We start from the raw sequence: 16,661 nt of genomic DNA, 5'->3' as shown, positions 1-16,661 counted from the left end.
TACAATTGGAAGACAATTCCCAGGTGGGTTCAAAACAAACACACTTGCATCAAAATAGAATGGAGAACCTGCATGCCCTGCCCCGTGTCCCGCTGAACCAATGACAGTCTGTCTTGTGTTGCCATGACAACCACCAGTGTGTGTGTGTGGGTGTGTGTGGGTGGGGGGGGGGGGGCAATAAGAGTATTTGATTTTATTGATCTTCCGTGAAGCCGCCATCACTGCCTAATTTACCATAGGAAGGTTTGAAAGTGGCTCTGGATATTCCCCCAACCTAGCTGATCATGGGTGGAGAATTTCAAAGCTTGTTCTTTTATCAAATGTGCTGGGGGGCACACAAAAAGTCAGCTTGAAGAATTTTGCCTGCAGTTCGTACCCCTGGCCATTTCTAGAGGTCTCACACCATCCACTTGCTCTGTAACACCGTAGTTGGCGGTTTGCCAGGCAGTTGTCTTACCTCTCCTGTTTGTAGCACAATTATTCATTAGCGCGCGTGCAGCTCGCTGGAAATCAATGCCAGTTTTATGATGGACTAATGACATTCAGAACCACATTCAAGCGAGGTTTGCGGTCCAAGCAGTAAACCAGATTCCGTCCCCGTGAGCCTCTGAGAACGGCGGACTATGAGGGACAAACGGCGGTTGACCCTTGGAAGCAGAGGTGGCCATGAAATACACATAGGGTCACTTTGTTAACATTGATTTTTAGTCTGTGACAGAAAATATTTGAAGTGCATCAATTTGCCTCTGTAAAAAACGGATGAAATAGGAGCACCACCGCCACCTGCTGGAGTGGGTGTGATTGTGCAATTACAGATTGCTCTGCTATAACAAAAACCAAACATGTTCCTGGGGTGACACACGTCCCCATAAGGCAGGGTTGTCCCAACTTTTTGCAAGGAGGGCCAGATTTAATAAAGTGAAGGGGCCCGGGGGCCAATAGTTTTTTCAGACATTTTTTAACTACAAAAGTTTCATGCAAATACACACTGTTATAAAACAAATGTCATTGTCACAATTGTCTTTATTTTTCAAATGACAAAATAACCAAATATAAGCCATTCAGGCAGATGTGAACAACTCTAAAAACACAAATTCTGCCTTTCATTCATATCTGAAGAGTCAGATAACATTGAACGAACTGTTTGAAATACCTTACATTTACATGAGTTTAAAATTATTTTTGCCTCATGAACATTTTAAACAGGAGTTATAAGTAATGCAAATTTGTCTATTATTAAAACTTAAAACAAGTGAGTTTTGCTCTTGTCATTTTCAGAAAGTAATAGTTTGTGTCATGTCTACAGGTTTATAACATCAACAGTATTAACATGGCCACTTCGTAATATTTAATATGAAGTAATATTTAATTTTTATTTAATTTTGACTCACAGCCCCGCGTGAAGAATCGCTGTTGTGATGCCATTTCAGCTTGGAGCTGCTTCACTTTATCAGCGCGGTTACTCCCTGTTAGCTTGTCGTATGTGTCAGCATGTTTAGTCTACTAGTGTCTCTTTAGGTTGAAATCCTTATCTTTAGGTTGAAATCCTTAAGTCAAAGTCAAAGTCTGCTTTATTGTCAATTTCTTCACATGCCACGCACAAAGAAATCGAAATTACGTTCCCACTATCCCACGGTGACAAGACAACCGTCTCTTTAGAAATTAGACAAACACAATTGCCTTGATTTTCAGCGAGGAAGTATTGTAATTCTCCATTTCTCTTGAAAGCGACGGCCCTCAATGTCAGCTGTCCTCGTTTTCTTTGCAGTCGCCATGGCAGAAATGAGCGGCGAGGGGTGCTGCTGCCACCCTTTGGTAATAGGAGGAATTACAGGTTCAAGTTTCTTTTCTTTTTTTTATTCAGTTTGACAGTGCAGGCGGTCCATAAATAATACATTATAAGACCGAAGCTGCGGGCCATATGAAATCTGATCGGGGGCCGGATTTGGCCCGCGGGCCGGACTTTGGACATGCCTGCCATAAGGAATCCCGAGCCACTACTTGAGAAGGACGTGTCCATTATTTGCCAGTTCAATTATTTTTAGAGCATTTTCCGAGCAACACAGCCGCTGTTAAAACACATGAAGAAACAGAGATTGGCCGTGTTATTGGTAAAAGAAAACCAGCAGGTGAAAAAAATTCATAATAAAAATGATAATAATAATAAAAATGATAATAATAATATTATTATTATTATTATTATTGAATGACTAAACGGCAACATCTCAACCTTTGTAGCTTCGGCGGTATTGCTTGGCGTCATCTGGTGACATTTTTGTGCTGCAAACAGTTCAGCATGAGTAGCTGTCTGCCGGCCCGCCGGCCGGCCGGCCGGCCGCACTTCGATAGCCTTCACTTGAAAAAGGATGAGCTCGCTCGTCAATTTCCTCGTTCCCTCCCCTCTGCTAAGTAAGTAAGGTGAACGAAGGTTACCTGAACAAAATGTTCTAATCGACACCATCGGAAATTGCCCCAAGTCATTAAGAATCGGAATCATAATAGACGACGTTATATTATGAAAGGTAAAAGTTGATTTCCGGTACCAGCATTGATCTTCCGGCATGATCATCAAGATGTGAGTCATCACCACCAGAGGGAGGGAGCCTCCAGTCGTTGAGGACCGAGCCAGTATCTTGAACCGGGAATTTGGCGGCAATAAGTCCATCATGACTTGTCAAATTTTGACACGGAATTGTTTGTTTCGAACAGCAGACACGCACACATGTTTTTAAAGTCTGCTCATGCCAAGGGTCAAGCAAAAGAAAAAAAGAAAGAAGTCAGGGGACTGTTGCGGGAGGCCCTCCCGGTTCAAGATGGCGGCTCACGCGCGCAGTCGCTCTTGTGCAGAGGAGGGGCGAAGGGCGGCGCTGAGCAGCCCGCCCGCCCGCCCGCCTGCCTCCGTCCCCGCCCCCGCCTCCGCCGGGCGCCAGCTGCTATAACGTCTCAGTGCGATTGTGTGAGCCCTCCTTCCTCTTCACTTGGAGTCATTCGGGCCGGGGAGACATGGCTGGCTATCTGAAAGTCCTCAGCTCTCTGTCGAGGTCTGCCGCAGCAGCCTTTTCCCGAAGTCCCGCCGTGCTCGCCCCGGCTGCTCAGTGCCAGTCTTCGCAGCAAAGGAACTGTGAGTAAGCCGAGGGAATCGTTCATGAACCGGGCCGAATTTGTCATGCGATGCGACCGAATGGGTTTCGACGTCAGCCCGCCAGTCCCCAGTTCGTCCGCGTAGCATTTGTGCTAGCCGGTCTCGCATCTTCACCCGGATGCGCTTTTATTGCGTTTGTTGTGAACATCGAGCGACAGAAACGTACTGAAACGTCATCGGTATTTTCATCTCGAACCCTACGTAGTTTGGACTGAGTTGTTGGCGCGTCGAGGGCCGAGAGGAGCCTGTCTGTGTGTCTGCCTGCCTGCCTGCCTGCCTGCCTGTCTGCCTGCCTGTCTTTTGTCTTGCCCATTCAAAGTTTGTGCGGGTGGGCTCCATGCGAAAGTAGCCGTAAAAGGGAAAAAGATTGCGCACCGGCGTTTCCCTCGCACAAGGCGAATGAATATTCGGTAGCCTCCTGGCACCGCTCTTATGAATGCCACCGTTCGTAACTGTCTGTTAAGATGACATTTGTATTCCGGGACCGACAAGTCCAACTGGTTATTGAAATGATAATGAAGTGGCAGGAAATTGGGTGGCATCCTTGTGAGCCGTTTGGGGGCAAAGTTTCCCCAAGGTCAGGCGCCGCCGACGAGGCTCCTCGGTGGTCAGAAATGGCTGCCGATGTCCTCCATACTGTTTTTCCGAGACACACTCTCTCTCTCTCGCTCTCTCTCTCGCTCTCCTCTCGCTTCTGCAGTTGTCACCTTGCTATGCTCTTCATTTGAACCCGATCGAGTTTTAGTTTCAATGCAAATCGCCTGCTTGTGCGATGCCTATTTTCAATTGTGCTGAAAACAAACTTGGCTTGAAGGCTTTCTGTTCTATTTATAAGAGCATTTGCGTCACATGACTTTTGCAGGTTACCCCAAATTGTCTGCAAGTTACTTCAAACAGCGCCAGCCCACAGATTCGGCAGCCTGTAATCGGGTTTGACGGGTCACTTGAAAGACTCCCTCCCGGCTGTTTGCGCCAGTGTCGTATTCCGTGCGAGCGGAGTATTTGGGGCAGGTGTTACGTCTCTCTCAAAAGCTTGTAAAAAGGGAAAGAAACATGCCCACTTGCTTAGCACGTGGCCTCGCCGTTGGGAGGTGCGGTGTGGAGTTTGCGTGTTCTCCCCGTGCCTGCCTGCCTGCCTGCGGGGGGTTTCCTCCATGAACGAACGGCGGGCCGATTGAGCTCGTAGCCGTGAAAAGGGACGCTTGTTTGTCTCTGTGTACCCCGCCATCGACTGGCGCCCTGTTTGCTGAGATATGCTGCCTTTCCAAACTCCCTGCAGTAGTTGAGGTTGCGTGTCGGGCATTGGATACAAGCTGCGACGGCTGCAGCTTGTGTGCGTGTGCGCGTCAGCCGAAAGTGAACACGGAAGGGCAATTAAGGTGACCGAACGAGGTCGTCGGGAATCTTTCAGACTTTGGCCGTAGCTCGAGCACTGGCGCGTCGGTGGAAGGTCGCGTATGTTTTTTTTTTTCCCGTTTGTTTTGAAAAGGTGCCATTAGGAAAGGCGCTGGTCTTTTTGACGAATGTCGCACCGCAAATACACACGGTGGCTAGCGGGCCCGACTTTGCCACACTCGCCCTTCAGAGCCGGCGGGCTGTGTCGTTCCGTCTGGTTACATAACATACTCTGCTCTAGTCCCGCCCCTCCCCCCTCGCTCTGCATCCCGGGCGAGCGGGCGGGCGGATAGACGGGCTAGCGGATTTCACGCTGAGCTCGTCAATCCAGGCCAGGCCAGATTCGATCTGCTTTTCCCCACGCTGCAGGAATTGACCAAATGCAAGGTTGGCTCTCAACAATTGAACCCATGTGTAGGAAGCATTTTTGAAGAGCGTGCTGCCGACGCACGAGTACAGTTGATGTCTGCGTCGTGAACTCGACAGCCCTTTTTAAGTCTTCCAAAAGAACATATGGGATTGTTCAAAAGAATATTTGAATTGTCAAATGCCTTCACGCTTTTGTTTATTTGGATGCTTTCCATTGGATGGGCCAAGGTTTGCTGCCTTTTGCCACCCCTGTCACCAGAGACCGTTCCAGAATCGGGAAGTGCGTCAACTGTAGACGTAACGGCACTAAAGCAACGGGAGCCAACCATATCAAGCGTTGCGCCGGATGGAAGGCGAGGCGAGCGTGCGGTCGGTCCTGCCAGCCGCCGTACGGCTCTCGCTTCTGCGAGCGTGTGGACGGTCCCGCCAGCCGCCGTACGGCTCTCGCTTCTGCGAGCGTGTGGACGGTCCCGCCAGCCGCCGTACGTCTCTTGCTTGTGCGTTGGCCGGTTTATTTTGAGTGCACATGTTGGCGACGTTGGCTGTTTGGACAGGTGCTCATGTGGCTGCGAGTGGCTCAAATGTCCAGCATCGGGGAGAGGGGGGGGCTGAGTTCAGTGCAGCTTTGTTATGTTTTATTCTGCTTAGTTTTGGAACCCTTGTTAAACTAGATGGAGAAGTGCAAGAAAGATTTTCAAAAATGTCATGAGACTGACTGCATTTGGAAAAATGCTCTAGCAAACTCTCTGGCTCAAAGCGTCACTGTCTCGCTTTTTTCCTCCACACGGATAGAAAGAAGTCGACGCCGTGAGCCCAAAGTGTCGGCCTCGTTTCTGGAGCACGCGTGCAGTCTCGGACGGACAACGTGAGCTATCCCTGTTAGCGGCCGCCGCTAGTCGGAGCAAATTAGTAGCCTGAAAGCTGCGGCCGATGGGACGGCCTCAACCGGTGACCGGCGAGCGGGCTAACTGTTAGCGGCTAACCCGAGCTGACGACGCTACTTACCTCCGACGGGATTACCGATAAGACGTTTATCTTGTTCCGCGCGTTTGTTAACCCGTCTCCTGGCAGGATTAAGTCCAAAGTCACTTTCACAAAGTCGAGCTTTACTCGAATCTACTGGTCCGTGATGGCGTCGGATTGCCAAAGGCGCTTTTGAAAGCCAAACTGTCCAGGAGTTCTTTCACAGCGTCTTTTGCGGCGGCTGTGCTTGACAGATGGCGACAAGCGCATCAAAGTGGCCCAGCCCGTGGTGGAGATGGACGGGGATGAGATGACCCGGATCATCTGGGAGTTCATCAAGGAAAAGGTGAGCCTCAAACAAAAGTGCGTGATATATGTTTGTCGCCACTCTTGAAGAGTTTGATGAGTTTTTGGTGTGCTGATGTGCCATCATCCCCTCCCCTCCCCTGTCCGCAGCTCATCCTGTCCAACGTGGACGTGGAGCTCAAGTACTTTGACCTCGGGCTGCCTTACCGCGACCAGACGGACGACCAGGTGACTGTCGACTCGGCCCTGGCCACCAAGAAGTACAGCGTGGCGGTTAAATGCGCCACCATCACGCCTGACGAAGCCAGAGTGGAAGGTTTGTCGTGGGAGGAGGAGGGACTACCATTTGTTTATTTTCGGCGCGCGTTTGCAATGGCTCGCCAAAGTTGAACTCTTATCTTCAACTCAATGGGCTCACTCGTAGCAATCAAATGCGTTGCGCTCCAAAAGCAAAACAAAGCGCCTGCAAGCTCTTTGCAGTCAAAACTTCATTTGCTGCATCAAACCCGTGTTTGGAATCGGTTTGACGTGTCTCGGTCTTTCTTTTGTTTTGGCAGAGTTTAGCCTGAAGAAGATGTGGAAGAGCCCCAACGGTACCATCAGGAACATCCTGGGCGGCACGGTGTTCCGCGAGCCCATCATCTGCAAGAACATCCCCCGGCTGGTTCCCGGCTGGACGCAGCCCATCACCATCGGCAGACACGCTTTCGGCGACCAGGTGAAGAAGGCGCTTGGGCAAGGCGGGGGCCTAAACGCCGCCGCCTGAACGCCACCACCACCTGAACGCCGCCGCCACCTGAACGCCGCCGCCACCTGAACGCCGCCAGGGCCTAAACGCCATCGGGCTTTTCTTCCCAACAGTACCGAGCGACGGACTTTGTTGTGGACCAGCCCGGCAAATTCAAGATCATCTTCTCGCCCGCCGATGGCAGCGCCGGCAAGGAATGGGAGGTGTACGACTTCCCGGCGGGCGGCTGCGGGATGGGCATGTACAACACGGACGAGGTGAGAGAAGCTCGCGAGCGCCCATCGTTGGACTCTGGGCCTCACCCGTGTGCTTCTCTCGCTCGCTCTCTCTCTCGCTCTCTCTTTCCACCAGTCCATAACAGGCTTCGCTCACAGTTGCTTCCAGTACGCCATCAACAAAAAGTGGCCGCTCTACATGAGCACCAAGAACACCATTCTTAAAGCGTACGACGGCAGATTCAAAGACATCTTTGAGGACATCTTCCAGAAGTGAGTGGCCGCACTGCCCGCGCGCTACCCACGCGCCGCCCACGCGCCATCCGCGGCCACCTGAAAGCCGTCCTCCTTCCTCCCAGGCATTACAAGGCCCAATTTGACAACCTGAAGATCTGGTACGAGCACAGGCTCATCGACGACATGGTGGCCCAAGTCCTCAAGTCCTCCGGCGCCTTTGTATGGGCCTGCAAGAACTACGACGGCGACGTTCAGTCGGACATCCTCGCCCAAGGTAAGCCACACGACTGTCCGTCTGTTTGAGCCCAGGTCTGGTTTCTCTCATCCGTCTGCCTTGCAGGTTTCGGGTCTCTGGGCCTCATGACGTCCGTGCTGGTGTGTCCCGATGGTAAGACCATCGAGGCCGAGGCCGCCCACGGCACCGTGACCAGGCACTACCGCGAGCACCAGAAGGTGAGATTTGTGTAGGCTCGGGCGAGATGGCGGAGCGATAGCGCCGCCCTGTGGTCGTGTCATGCTCACAGGGTTGCGCAATCAATTTGTCTGCGACGTGTTTGGCCTTAAGATGAACGGCAATGCCCGTCATCGAGTAGAGTTTAAAAAAAAAAAAAAAAAAATCTACTCATTTTTCCTTCAATTGTGGCATTGTACTTTGTAAGCTGGGCAAGTAGTTTTGGAAACGCAGACGCACTACATACTTGATAATGGTGCATGGATGATGGATGTTGAGAAGTTTGCGGTCGTATTGGCAAGAAGCCAAAAAACAAAGAAGTCACCGCTCCTGCCGCCTCCACTTCAGGGAAGGCCGACGAGCACCAATCCCATCGCCAGCATCTTCGCCTGGACCCGAGGCCTGGAGCACCGCGGGAAGCTGGACGGAAATCCCGACCTCATCAAGTAAGGCGCGCTCCGGCCCGCCTCGGCGATCCGAAGGTCCTCGTCGCTAACGGCCTTTGAACGCTCAGGTTCTCGCAGACGCTGGAGCGCGTGTGCGTGGAGACGGTGGAGAGCGGCACCATGACCAAGGATCTGGCCGGCTGCATCCACGGCCTGTCCAAGTAAGTTCGTCTGACTAGAGAGCGTGGCGGCGCAGTCATTTTGAAAAAGAATACAGACGGCAATTCAACCAGATGGCACGTAATTGCCGACTACAAACGATCCGGCTCCCGCTCCAATGAAGGCGAAAATGCTTTCCAAAAGACTTTTCCACATGCGCTTTGACTCGTGGTCTTTTAAGCGTTTGCTATGACAACTCGACAGAATGGAGAATGCTTGCTTGGTGCCACGTGTCAGCTTTTGCGTTTGGACCCACTTGAGATTGCGGGTCGCTCCACCGGAGTTATCTTCCGGTTTGCATCTACTCCGGGGCAGGGGACCGAATCCACCCACTCCTATCTGTCGGCGGCAAAAAATGGGACGCCTCCGATCCATCGTTTTTCAAGGCCCGGTCGGGACCAGCGCTTCATCCACATTTCCAAATTGTTGCATTTCAATTTTTGATGTTACGACCGCAGCGGGCGGCCGGCGGTGCCTCGGTAACGCTAACACGGCGATGTAAACGCCAAAGGTAGGAAGTTAGCGCTCTCGAGTACGTATTTTGTGAAGAGGGCGTCCTCATTGTTGTTGGAAGGGAGATAATTGACAGACTCGTTGATAAGATCCTCGATTTGATTTTGCGTTTGAATTGAATCGTCAGCTGTGGGTCGTGACGGTACTTGGCGGGTGGCCGAGGCGCCGTCTGATAGCGTTCCAGATATGACGCAGTAACGACATCCTCATGATGCTTTGTGTGAAAAGTGTCAAAGGCATTGACGGCCTCCCTCCCTACCGCCCTCCCTCCCTCTCTATCCCTCCCTCCCTCGCTCCTTCCCTCCCTCCCTCGGCAGTGTCAAGCTGAACGAGCACTACGTCAACACCACCGACTTCCTGGACGCCATCAAGACAAACTTGGACAAAGCCCTGGGCAAGTGAAGGACTCGAAGCAAGACGGAGACGGCCTCGTCGCGCTTCCGTTTTTGTACCTCATTTTTAACTTAAAGGTCAACCCATTCATCTGAAGGACAAGAGTTTGTTTGTGTTATTTCCACTTGTATTTGAAGGGGGGAACGGCACGTGCCGGGGCCACCGGAGCCTCCCTAACAACTGTCCGTTGTCACGCCAGCTTTGATTTTTCCTAACGTGCAAGGCCAATAAAACCTTTGTTGACCCAGCCGGCCGGCGTCTTGTGATCTCTTTGAAAATCCTAACGCAAAGTCTGAAACGGTTTTGCGCCTCGGCCATCTGGGGCCACAAATTCGGGGAGCTGCCGGTGCTTTTCGCAAGGGCTGAATGTTTGTCGTGCGTATTTCTCGAGCGTTAAGCTAGGCGCGCTTAACCGAGGCAAAGTTCTGAAACCGAGTCTTAGTTTTCACTTTAGTTTGACCGTAAACTCGAGTGTCCAAAAAGCTCCTTGATTCCTCCTGATGCTGATGGAAAGAGGCATGAGCATTTTTATTTCAACTGTATGATGGCCGTTGCTCTCGTAAACCGTGTTTGAGATTAAAAACAAAGCAAGAAAATGTTGTGCTAAGACTGCTAGGTTTGCTGCTTTTGGGAAATGCAGCAGCCGCGACTTTGCCTGAATGCAATTTGACAAGGTCTGAAATTGCACCTGGAGATTCTTTGGTAGTGCGGCGCCGTTCTCTCTGTTTTTCTGACACCCAAATAGTTCCATTCATAAACTAAGGGATGGCTGACGCTGAGCGCTCAACGGCAAAAACGCGACAGCGGTAGTCAATGCGACCTAGCGCTCGGTCTACATTTGCGTCGAAATAAATGCTCGCTCGCTCGCTCGCTCGCCACTCTGGCCAGGGTCGCAGACAACTTTGGAATTCATCACAGAGCAAGCCAAAGTTGACCAGTGTTCAACTGTGGGAAAAGCGGCTTCCTAACATTGCGTACCAACGGCCGAGCAAAATAGTAACAAATGGCGTCCGTCCCTCGTGTCGGCCGAGGTGGCGCTGCGCCCTCACGCGTTGCCGCAGCGCCCCGCTCCCGTGCCGTAGGTGCCGTAGTAGTCCAGTGGGGAGAGTTTGGGAGTGTCCGCTGCGTCGGTGCCATCTGCCCGGTTCTCTGGCTCGCCAAAGTCAAATCTCCCCTCCTCGTAGTCCTCCCGGCCTTCTGTGTCTCGGGGCGGCCCTGAAGGAAGAGGCAGAGAGAAATGGCATTGGAGGGCGCCCATAGCAGCCAAACACAGAACAACCCCGACCTGGCGTACCTGGGCCCGGGCCCAGCCCCGACTTTGCCCAAGAGAGCGGCGTACCTCGGCCCTCGGCGGCGATGCCGTCGGCGATGCCGTGCTTGACCTTCATGTGTCGGCTGAGGTTGCCCTTCAGGTTGAATTTGCTGCTGCAGTAAGGGCACTTGAAAGGCTTGCTGCCGGCGTGGAGGTGCATGTGGCCCAGGAGGTTGTACATTCGGTTGAAGGACTTGGCGCACACCTGCAAGAGCAGAGCACAGAGGTAGCTCTTTGCTTTCCTTGAGCTCCCAACGGATTTTGGCCCGGCCTTACCTTGCACTTGAAGGGCTTGACGGGCAAGTGGACAATCATGTGTGTCTTGAGGGTCTGCTTCTGGACAAAGGTCTTGAAGCACACGTGGCACTGGAAGGGTCTGACGCTAGCATGGATCAACATGTGTCTCTTCAGGTTGGCGGACAGGGTGAACTCTCTGGAGCAGACTTCACACTTGAATTCTTTGGTTCCCTGCGGGAAGGAGGCGGAAGGGCTCTCCGTGACCGTCGCGTTCCCATGGAGAAAAAGCTTTTTTGCAAACCCTTACGAGCTTTTGATTTCAGGTGGCTTTTTGCCAACAGTGGCGGAAATACCGTGCCAATCTGTGTTCAAAAAATGCTGATTCAACGAAAGATTCAAATTGCTTTTCAACAGCGGCAGACACCAGATGGAGCCAAACGAGTCGTGTTGAAGATTAGCAACGCGTGGCGGCGGCGGCATTGGCATTTTAGATGGAAAAGACCATCACAGTCAGTTAGTTTCTTTGACTCTCCAAACAGTAAAAGGCAGACTCGTGCAGCGTACCTTGTGCGTGAGGGCGTGTTGCCGCAGGTGGTGGATCTGGACAAACTCCACGCCGCACTCGGGGCAAACGTAGGGCCGCACGTTCTGATGCTTCATGGAGTGGTTCTGTAGCTGGCTGCGGTAGGCAAAGGACTTGTGGCACTGGCCGCACTGGTAGGCGGCGGCACTGGCGGCGGGACCCTGGTGGCTGCCCAGGTGGCGCTTCAGGTGCCCGTAGGTGGGGAAGTCCACGCCACAGCGGCGACACGCGTGGCACTGGCCGTTCTGGTGCTTGCCCTCGTGGGTCCTCAGCTCACTGGGGTAGGCGAAGCCGCGGGCGCAGAAGCGGCAGCTGTAGGGCTTGACGTCGGTGTGCTGCAGCATGTGGCGCTTCAGGTGGCTGGTCTGGGTGAAGGCCTTGTCGCAGACGGCGCACTTGTGGGGCCGGGTGCCCTGGTGGGTCAGCAGGTGGGTTTGCAGGTGGCTGGGCTGCTTGAAGAGTTTGCCGCAGCGGCTGCACTCGTGGGGCTTGATCCCGTTGTGGCCCAGGATGTGCGTGACCAGGTTGTATTTGGACGTGTACGACTTGTCGCACATTCGGCACTTCCAGCGTTTCAGGCCCTCGCCCACGTCCACGCAGTAAGACTCGTCGATCTGCACGTTGATGTCCAGGCGGTCCATTTGCATTCGCCTGGCCAGACCCTCGGGGTCCGACCACAGCGCCGCCTGGCCGCTTTCCTCGTAGGCAGACTGGAAGGGCGCCTGGTTGGCTTCCAAATACGGGTCGTCTTTGCCGCTCCCTCCGCCAGTCTTTAGATTGAGGGCCTCCTCCTCGGGTTCCTCCCCCACCAGCGAGTCCTCTTCCTCCCCGTCCACGCTCTGCTCTTGCGGCAGGGACGCTTCTCGGACGCACGAAGGACCGTTGCCGCAGGCTGGCTCTTTCACAGAGCTTTTCGGATCCCCTCGCATGGCGCGGGCACACGAGCCGTCGCTCACGTCGACGCAATCGGGAGACGTCTCCGACTCGATGAGTTCGCCTTTCACCCGAGCGTGTGGGCTGGCCGCCGGCTCCCCGTCGCTCCTGGGTCTCTTGGCTCCGCGAGGACACGGCCGTCTCCTCTCGCCGGCGCTGAGCCGAGAGGCCGGATCCCCGGCGGGCTCGGGTAGGTAGTCCCCGTTGGCCCCGATCAGCTGGTCGGCGCACTCGTGGTACTCCGTGGCCAGAGGCGGGCCCTCTTTGGACTCTCCCGTGTAAAAGCCGTTTGGAGCGATGGTGGCGCCGAAAATTTCATTTTGGGAGATGAGTCCGAGAACGGCGGCCTGAGCCAACGATAGAACCACCACGGGTTCCGTCTGCGTGCCGGCGTCCATTTGGCCTCGGCTTAGCTTTGGGTACGGCCGCGGCGTGCGCCCAATCTCCTGGTCCTGGAAGAAAGGCACACTTTGAATCAGGAAAAGAGTGTGCCTCTCTCCGTTGTTACAAAAGCCCACCTTATGTTTCCCCTTTTCAGCCTCCTGATCTTGCTAACAAGGCTAACGGCTTCCTGCACTGTCAAAGGGGTCCGTCCTCGCCTTTTATTGTGCCCAATCTACCTCGGGTTTCCAGGAGAGCCGTTTTCAGGGTTCTTCTGTCAAAGCGGCTCCGCCTTGACTCTTTGCTCGCTTTGAATGGGCACAACACGAGGCGAAGGAGCTCAAACGGCAGCGACGCGTAGCACTCTGCTTCCTTCCTCCACGGGAGCATGAGAAGGGACGCGGGTCCGGCCTGGAAGTCGACTTCCGCCGACCGTCCCGGCGCTTCCCGCGTCAGAGTTACGGCGTCCCGTTCGGCTAGGGTAAAAAGCGCGGCCTCGGTATTGCCCAATGTCGACCGGCGGGTTAGGGTCTCGTCTTCCTAACAGACTTTTGATCGAGGGCTGAGCTCACTCAGAACTCCCTGGGAAATTATGGCGGAGAGAGAGAGATAGACAGAGCGAGAGAGAGGTGCACACTCCAAATACAAATGGATGAAGGCTCTAAACTAGAGGGCGCCGAGCTTTTTGGCTGCATGTACTTTTGATTGGCACCCGCTGTAACGGTGTGGTGGCAAGCGCCGACCCGGCCCGTACTTTGCTCCATCGCGCTTATTACATACGGTGCAGCGTTTTGGGGACGCAATAGTGAAAAGGAAAATAAATAAAGAGGAAACAGTCAATGACTGTGTGGGGTGAGCCGAGGAGACCCGGATGCCCCCATAAGCGCGTGACGTCGTGACTATTTTTAAAGTCGGCCGACACAGGCAGACAGACTGACAGACAGACAGACAGACAGACAGACAGACAGACAGACAGACAGACAGACAGACAGACAGACAGACAGACAGACAGACAGACTGACTGACTGACTGACTGACTGACAGGCAGACTGACAGACAGGCAGACTGACAAACAGGCTCTTGCTTGTGTGCTTGGGCGTGAAAGAAAAGGAAAGAGTGACTGGGTGTGTGTTTGAAAAGCGTCTGTGTGAGTGAGAAAGAAAAGAAGGAGGGAAGGAAGGAGAGAGAGAGACAGAGAGCGAAAGCGCGCTGTGGGCGGGGGAGGAGTGGAGGGAGGGAGAGAGGGATGTAGTCAGACAAGGAGAGAAATGAGATGGAGGGGCTGAAAGATAAAGAAAGAGGGCAGAGGAGGGAAGGGGAAGGAGAGATCGAGTGAGCGTGTGAAAGAGAGGTGGCAAGACAGAAAGCAAAGGGAAAGGAGGAGGAGGAGGGCGACGGTTGAGGGAGGGAGGAAAGGGAGGGAGTACGAGCCGCGCGGACACAGTGAAAGAAGAGAAAGCTGAGCGCAATGAAAGGCTGACAAAATGAAAGACAACAAGACAAATGACAAGGCAGAAGAGAGACGAAGAGAAGCCTTGCTAATTGCGCCCGCCCGCACGCTCGCCCGGCCCTGGCCGGCTGACGGGCCTGCACTTTGCTGCGCAAAGTTGCCAGCGGAAATTCAGACACCTAGCGACAAAGCGGCGAAGGTGCGCCACGCAGATCGGGCTGCAAACACCGCGCGCGCAAGTGTTTGGGGAGTCTGAAAAGACGGCAAACAAGTCGCCCCCCGCCTCCCAAATCATGCCAAGTTGTCTTGTAGACTCACCACATTGTTCTCGGAGTGATGCTTGAGCTGTTTGAGCGATCTCATCCTTCACGAGAAAGGAGTGCGGGAGTCAAACAATCCGCCTCCGATTTATATCCGCGGAGAGAGAGAAAGCGAGAGGTAGAGAGAGAGAGAGAGAGAGAGAGAGAGAGAGAGAGAGAGAGAGAGAGAGAGAGAGAGAGAGAGAGGGGCGGTACCACGGCTCGTCCTCCTCCTACTGTTGCTGTTATCAGAACTGACTGTGCCTGCCTGCCTGCCCCCCCCCGCGCCCCCATCAGCCCTCCGCCCCGCCAAACACTCACACATCACCCCATTTCTTTCTCTTCCTCCCACCCTCTCCTTCCCATCTCACTTCTCTTTCTCTCCTCTGTTCTCTTTACAAACACGCACACGCACGCACGCACACACACACACACACAGACACACACACGACGTCTTATCTTCCTCTCACCACATACAATCCAGCAACACACATTTCTATGTGCGGACTCACGCACGCACGCACGCACGCACACACGCTCTATCTTGACTTGATCACGCTTAATGCAGCGCGGTACCTTGAGACACGACTTTAATATCTCGGATCACCTTTTCCCTTCGCAATGAATGGAAATGCCATTAATCCGTTCTAGTATCAAAAATGAAAAATGTTCATTTTGAAAAACAGCACTCTAAAGACACGCAGTAATACGGTCATTAAACAATGTCCACTGTTTGCGTGTCATGATTTAAGGCTGCTTTCCAATTACAGGTTTGTTGGCGTTTGAGAAATGAAGGAGGCTACAATTGACTTCTTTATTTCCCAATGTCTCCGTGTGGATTTTTGCTATTAGCGGCCCGGCCTGATCTGTGTCCCTTGCGACTAGCGGCGGGGTCCACTGAGAATGCCAGGCTTCTTCTGATGTGGTCCCTCGTGCCACTGGGAAGCAACGTAAGAAAGGAAATCGTCGACGACGGTAAGTGACTCGCCAATTATTCTTTCATTGGGAATAACAACTTTAAATGTGTTGCTCTGTCTGTCGTTTGTGTTCACAAATACATTACTAGCGATGCTAACCGTTAGTATGTCAAGCATGTTTGGTATTTTCTGTTAGCATCGAGCTAAAGCGCCATTCCAAAAGGTGTGGTTCTGAAAATATACAGTTTAATGCTCTTTGTTTTGTTTAAGGTGACTGTAAACAACTCGGAGGCTATTTTTGGCTCACTTCTTCAACATCTGCCTAACTGTTGCCTGTTGTGGAGTAAATTAAATTGAGTTGGTGGCCACCAAACAGCGCGCTTATCTCAAGTTTGCGCTCGCAAATAAATCGCAACAAACAAAAACCGGTCTAAGGACGCCTCGTATGTCGAAAAACCCGTCTCAAGTCATCGCCGTACTCTGCACATTCTCTCCCGTTTGTGCACGCCATTCTGAAGTTCCTTTGCGAAAACGAGTGTGCACGTGCAATGCAAGCGCAACACAGGCACTTTGTCATTCCCCCCGCAGAGCAGATTGAGCGACTTCTCTGGGTGGACGGACGTGCGTTCGTCACTATCGAAACAGACGGACAGCTGACATTTGAACTTTTCGCCACATGCAGTTTGTCACATTTCAACATTTAATTCGAATAACTAATTAACCATGGAGACAGTCCAAAGTGAAAAAAAAATTCGATGTAAGAGTGACAAAAGACAAGAAGAAAGAAAGAAAGGAGAGAAAAGCAGTTAGGACGGACGGGAGGAGGGAGGGAGGTGAGGGGGGATAAGGAAGAAAGAAGCAGAAGCGGCAGGGGGAGGGGGGGCGCTGAGTGGAGGAGGAAGAAGAAGAGGGAGGAGGAGTGACGAGGGGGTGCATGAAAGACAGAAAGAAAAAGGCTAGAGAGGAAAAAGAGCCTGGTGGGGGAGGGAAGGGGGGAATGCAGCAAAAAAAAAAAGCAGAAGTATGAAAGGAAAGGAGAGACTGGGTGGTGCTGCTGCTGCTGCTGCTGCTGCTGGTGGTGGTGGTCATGTCAAAGAGGAAGAAAGGAGAAAAGAACCTGGAGGTGGGAAGAAGGGAGAGGGAGCCTTGCGAGACAATGCCCTGAAAGAAGAATAAAAAAGGGGGATGGTGAGGTGTGAAAATAAAAAAGAA

At 52.8% G+C, this 16,661-nt stretch overlaps 2 protein-coding genes and 2 long non-coding RNA genes across 7 annotated transcripts; 2 read left to right on the top strand and 2 right to left on the bottom strand.

The window, feature by feature from the left end:
• Nucleotides 1–29: 29 nt before the first annotated feature.
• On the top strand, nucleotides 30–11,783 carry LOC119124223. The gene is made up of 3 exons (XR_005098220.1): nucleotides 30–468; nucleotides 1,254–1,256; nucleotides 11,773–11,783. It is a non-coding gene; the product is annotated as an uncharacterized LOC119124223 (long non-coding RNA).
• idh2 (isocitrate dehydrogenase (NADP(+)) 2) lies at nucleotides 2,942–9,584 on the top strand. The gene is made up of 11 exons (XM_037253890.1): nucleotides 2,942–3,121; nucleotides 6,124–6,215; nucleotides 6,326–6,491; nucleotides 6,733–6,893; nucleotides 7,037–7,180; nucleotides 7,275–7,411; nucleotides 7,498–7,649; nucleotides 7,716–7,828; nucleotides 8,175–8,272; nucleotides 8,341–8,433; nucleotides 9,262–9,584. The coding sequence occupies exons 1-11, from the start codon at nucleotides 3,004–3,006 to the stop codon at nucleotides 9,344–9,346; spliced, it is 1,359 nt and encodes a 452-aa protein (XP_037109785.1). The 5' UTR covers nucleotides 2,942–3,003; the 3' UTR covers nucleotides 9,347–9,584.
• On the bottom strand, nucleotides 4,864–5,406 carry LOC119124225. Its single transcript, XR_005098222.1, has 2 exons — nucleotides 5,346–5,406; nucleotides 4,864–5,302 (listed from the first exon to the last, which is right to left on the bottom strand). It is a non-coding gene; the product is annotated as an uncharacterized LOC119124225 (long non-coding RNA).
• Nucleotides 9,413–14,695, bottom strand: znf710a (zinc finger protein 710a). 4 transcript variants are annotated; one of them, XM_037253858.1, is made up of 5 exons: nucleotides 14,552–14,695; nucleotides 11,451–12,854; nucleotides 10,926–11,117; nucleotides 10,632–10,854; nucleotides 9,413–10,552 (listed from the first exon to the last, which is right to left on the bottom strand). In XM_037253858.1, the coding sequence occupies exons 1-5, from the start codon at nucleotides 14,594–14,596 to the stop codon at nucleotides 10,383–10,385; spliced, it is 2,034 nt and encodes a 677-aa protein (XP_037109753.1). In that variant the 5' UTR covers nucleotides 14,597–14,695; the 3' UTR covers nucleotides 9,413–10,382. The 4 variants fall into 4 exon arrangements, with proteins under 4 accessions (XP_037109753.1, XP_037109754.1, XP_037109755.1 ...); XM_037253859.1 differs by having other exon boundaries at nucleotides 10,677–10,854; XM_037253860.1 differs by lacking the exon at nucleotides 14,552–14,695 and adding an exon at nucleotides 12,921–13,226.
• Nucleotides 14,696–16,661: the final 1,966 nt, after the last annotated feature.

Source organism: Syngnathus acus, chromosome 6 (genome assembly GCF_901709675.1).
Source record: "Syngnathus acus chromosome 6, fSynAcu1.2, whole genome shotgun sequence".
In the NCBI taxonomy this organism is placed as follows: Eukaryota; Metazoa; Chordata; class Actinopteri; order Syngnathiformes; family Syngnathidae; genus Syngnathus; species Syngnathus acus.
Note: the sequence above shows the minus strand (reverse complement) of the source record. Positions and strands in the feature narration are given on the sequence as shown.

Bases quoted from the DNA above. Each gene is read 5' to 3' on its own strand.
- idh2 (XM_037253890.1), top strand. From the start codon at position 3,004: ATGGCTGGCTATCTGAAAGTCCTCAGCTCTCTGTCGAGGTCTGCCGCA. The intron at 3,122-6,123 runs GTGAGTAAGCCG...TGTGCTTGACAG, and splicing joins GTCTTCGCAGCAAAGGAACT to ATGGCGACAAGCGCATCAAA. The intron at 6,216-6,325 runs GTGAGCCTCAAA...CCCTGTCCGCAG, and splicing joins GGGAGTTCATCAAGGAAAAG to CTCATCCTGTCCAACGTGGA.
- znf710a (XM_037253858.1), bottom strand. From the start codon at position 14,596: ATGAGATCGCTCAAACAGCTCAAGCATCACTCCGAGAACAATGTG. The intron at 12,855-14,551 runs GTGAGTCTACAA...CCTTTCTTCCAG, and splicing joins ATCACTCCGAGAACAATGTG to GACCAGGAGATTGGGCGCAC. The intron at 10,855-10,925 runs GTAAGGCCGGGC...CTGCTCTTGCAG, and splicing joins TCAAGCCCTTCAAGTGCAAG to GTGTGCGCCAAGTCCTTCAA.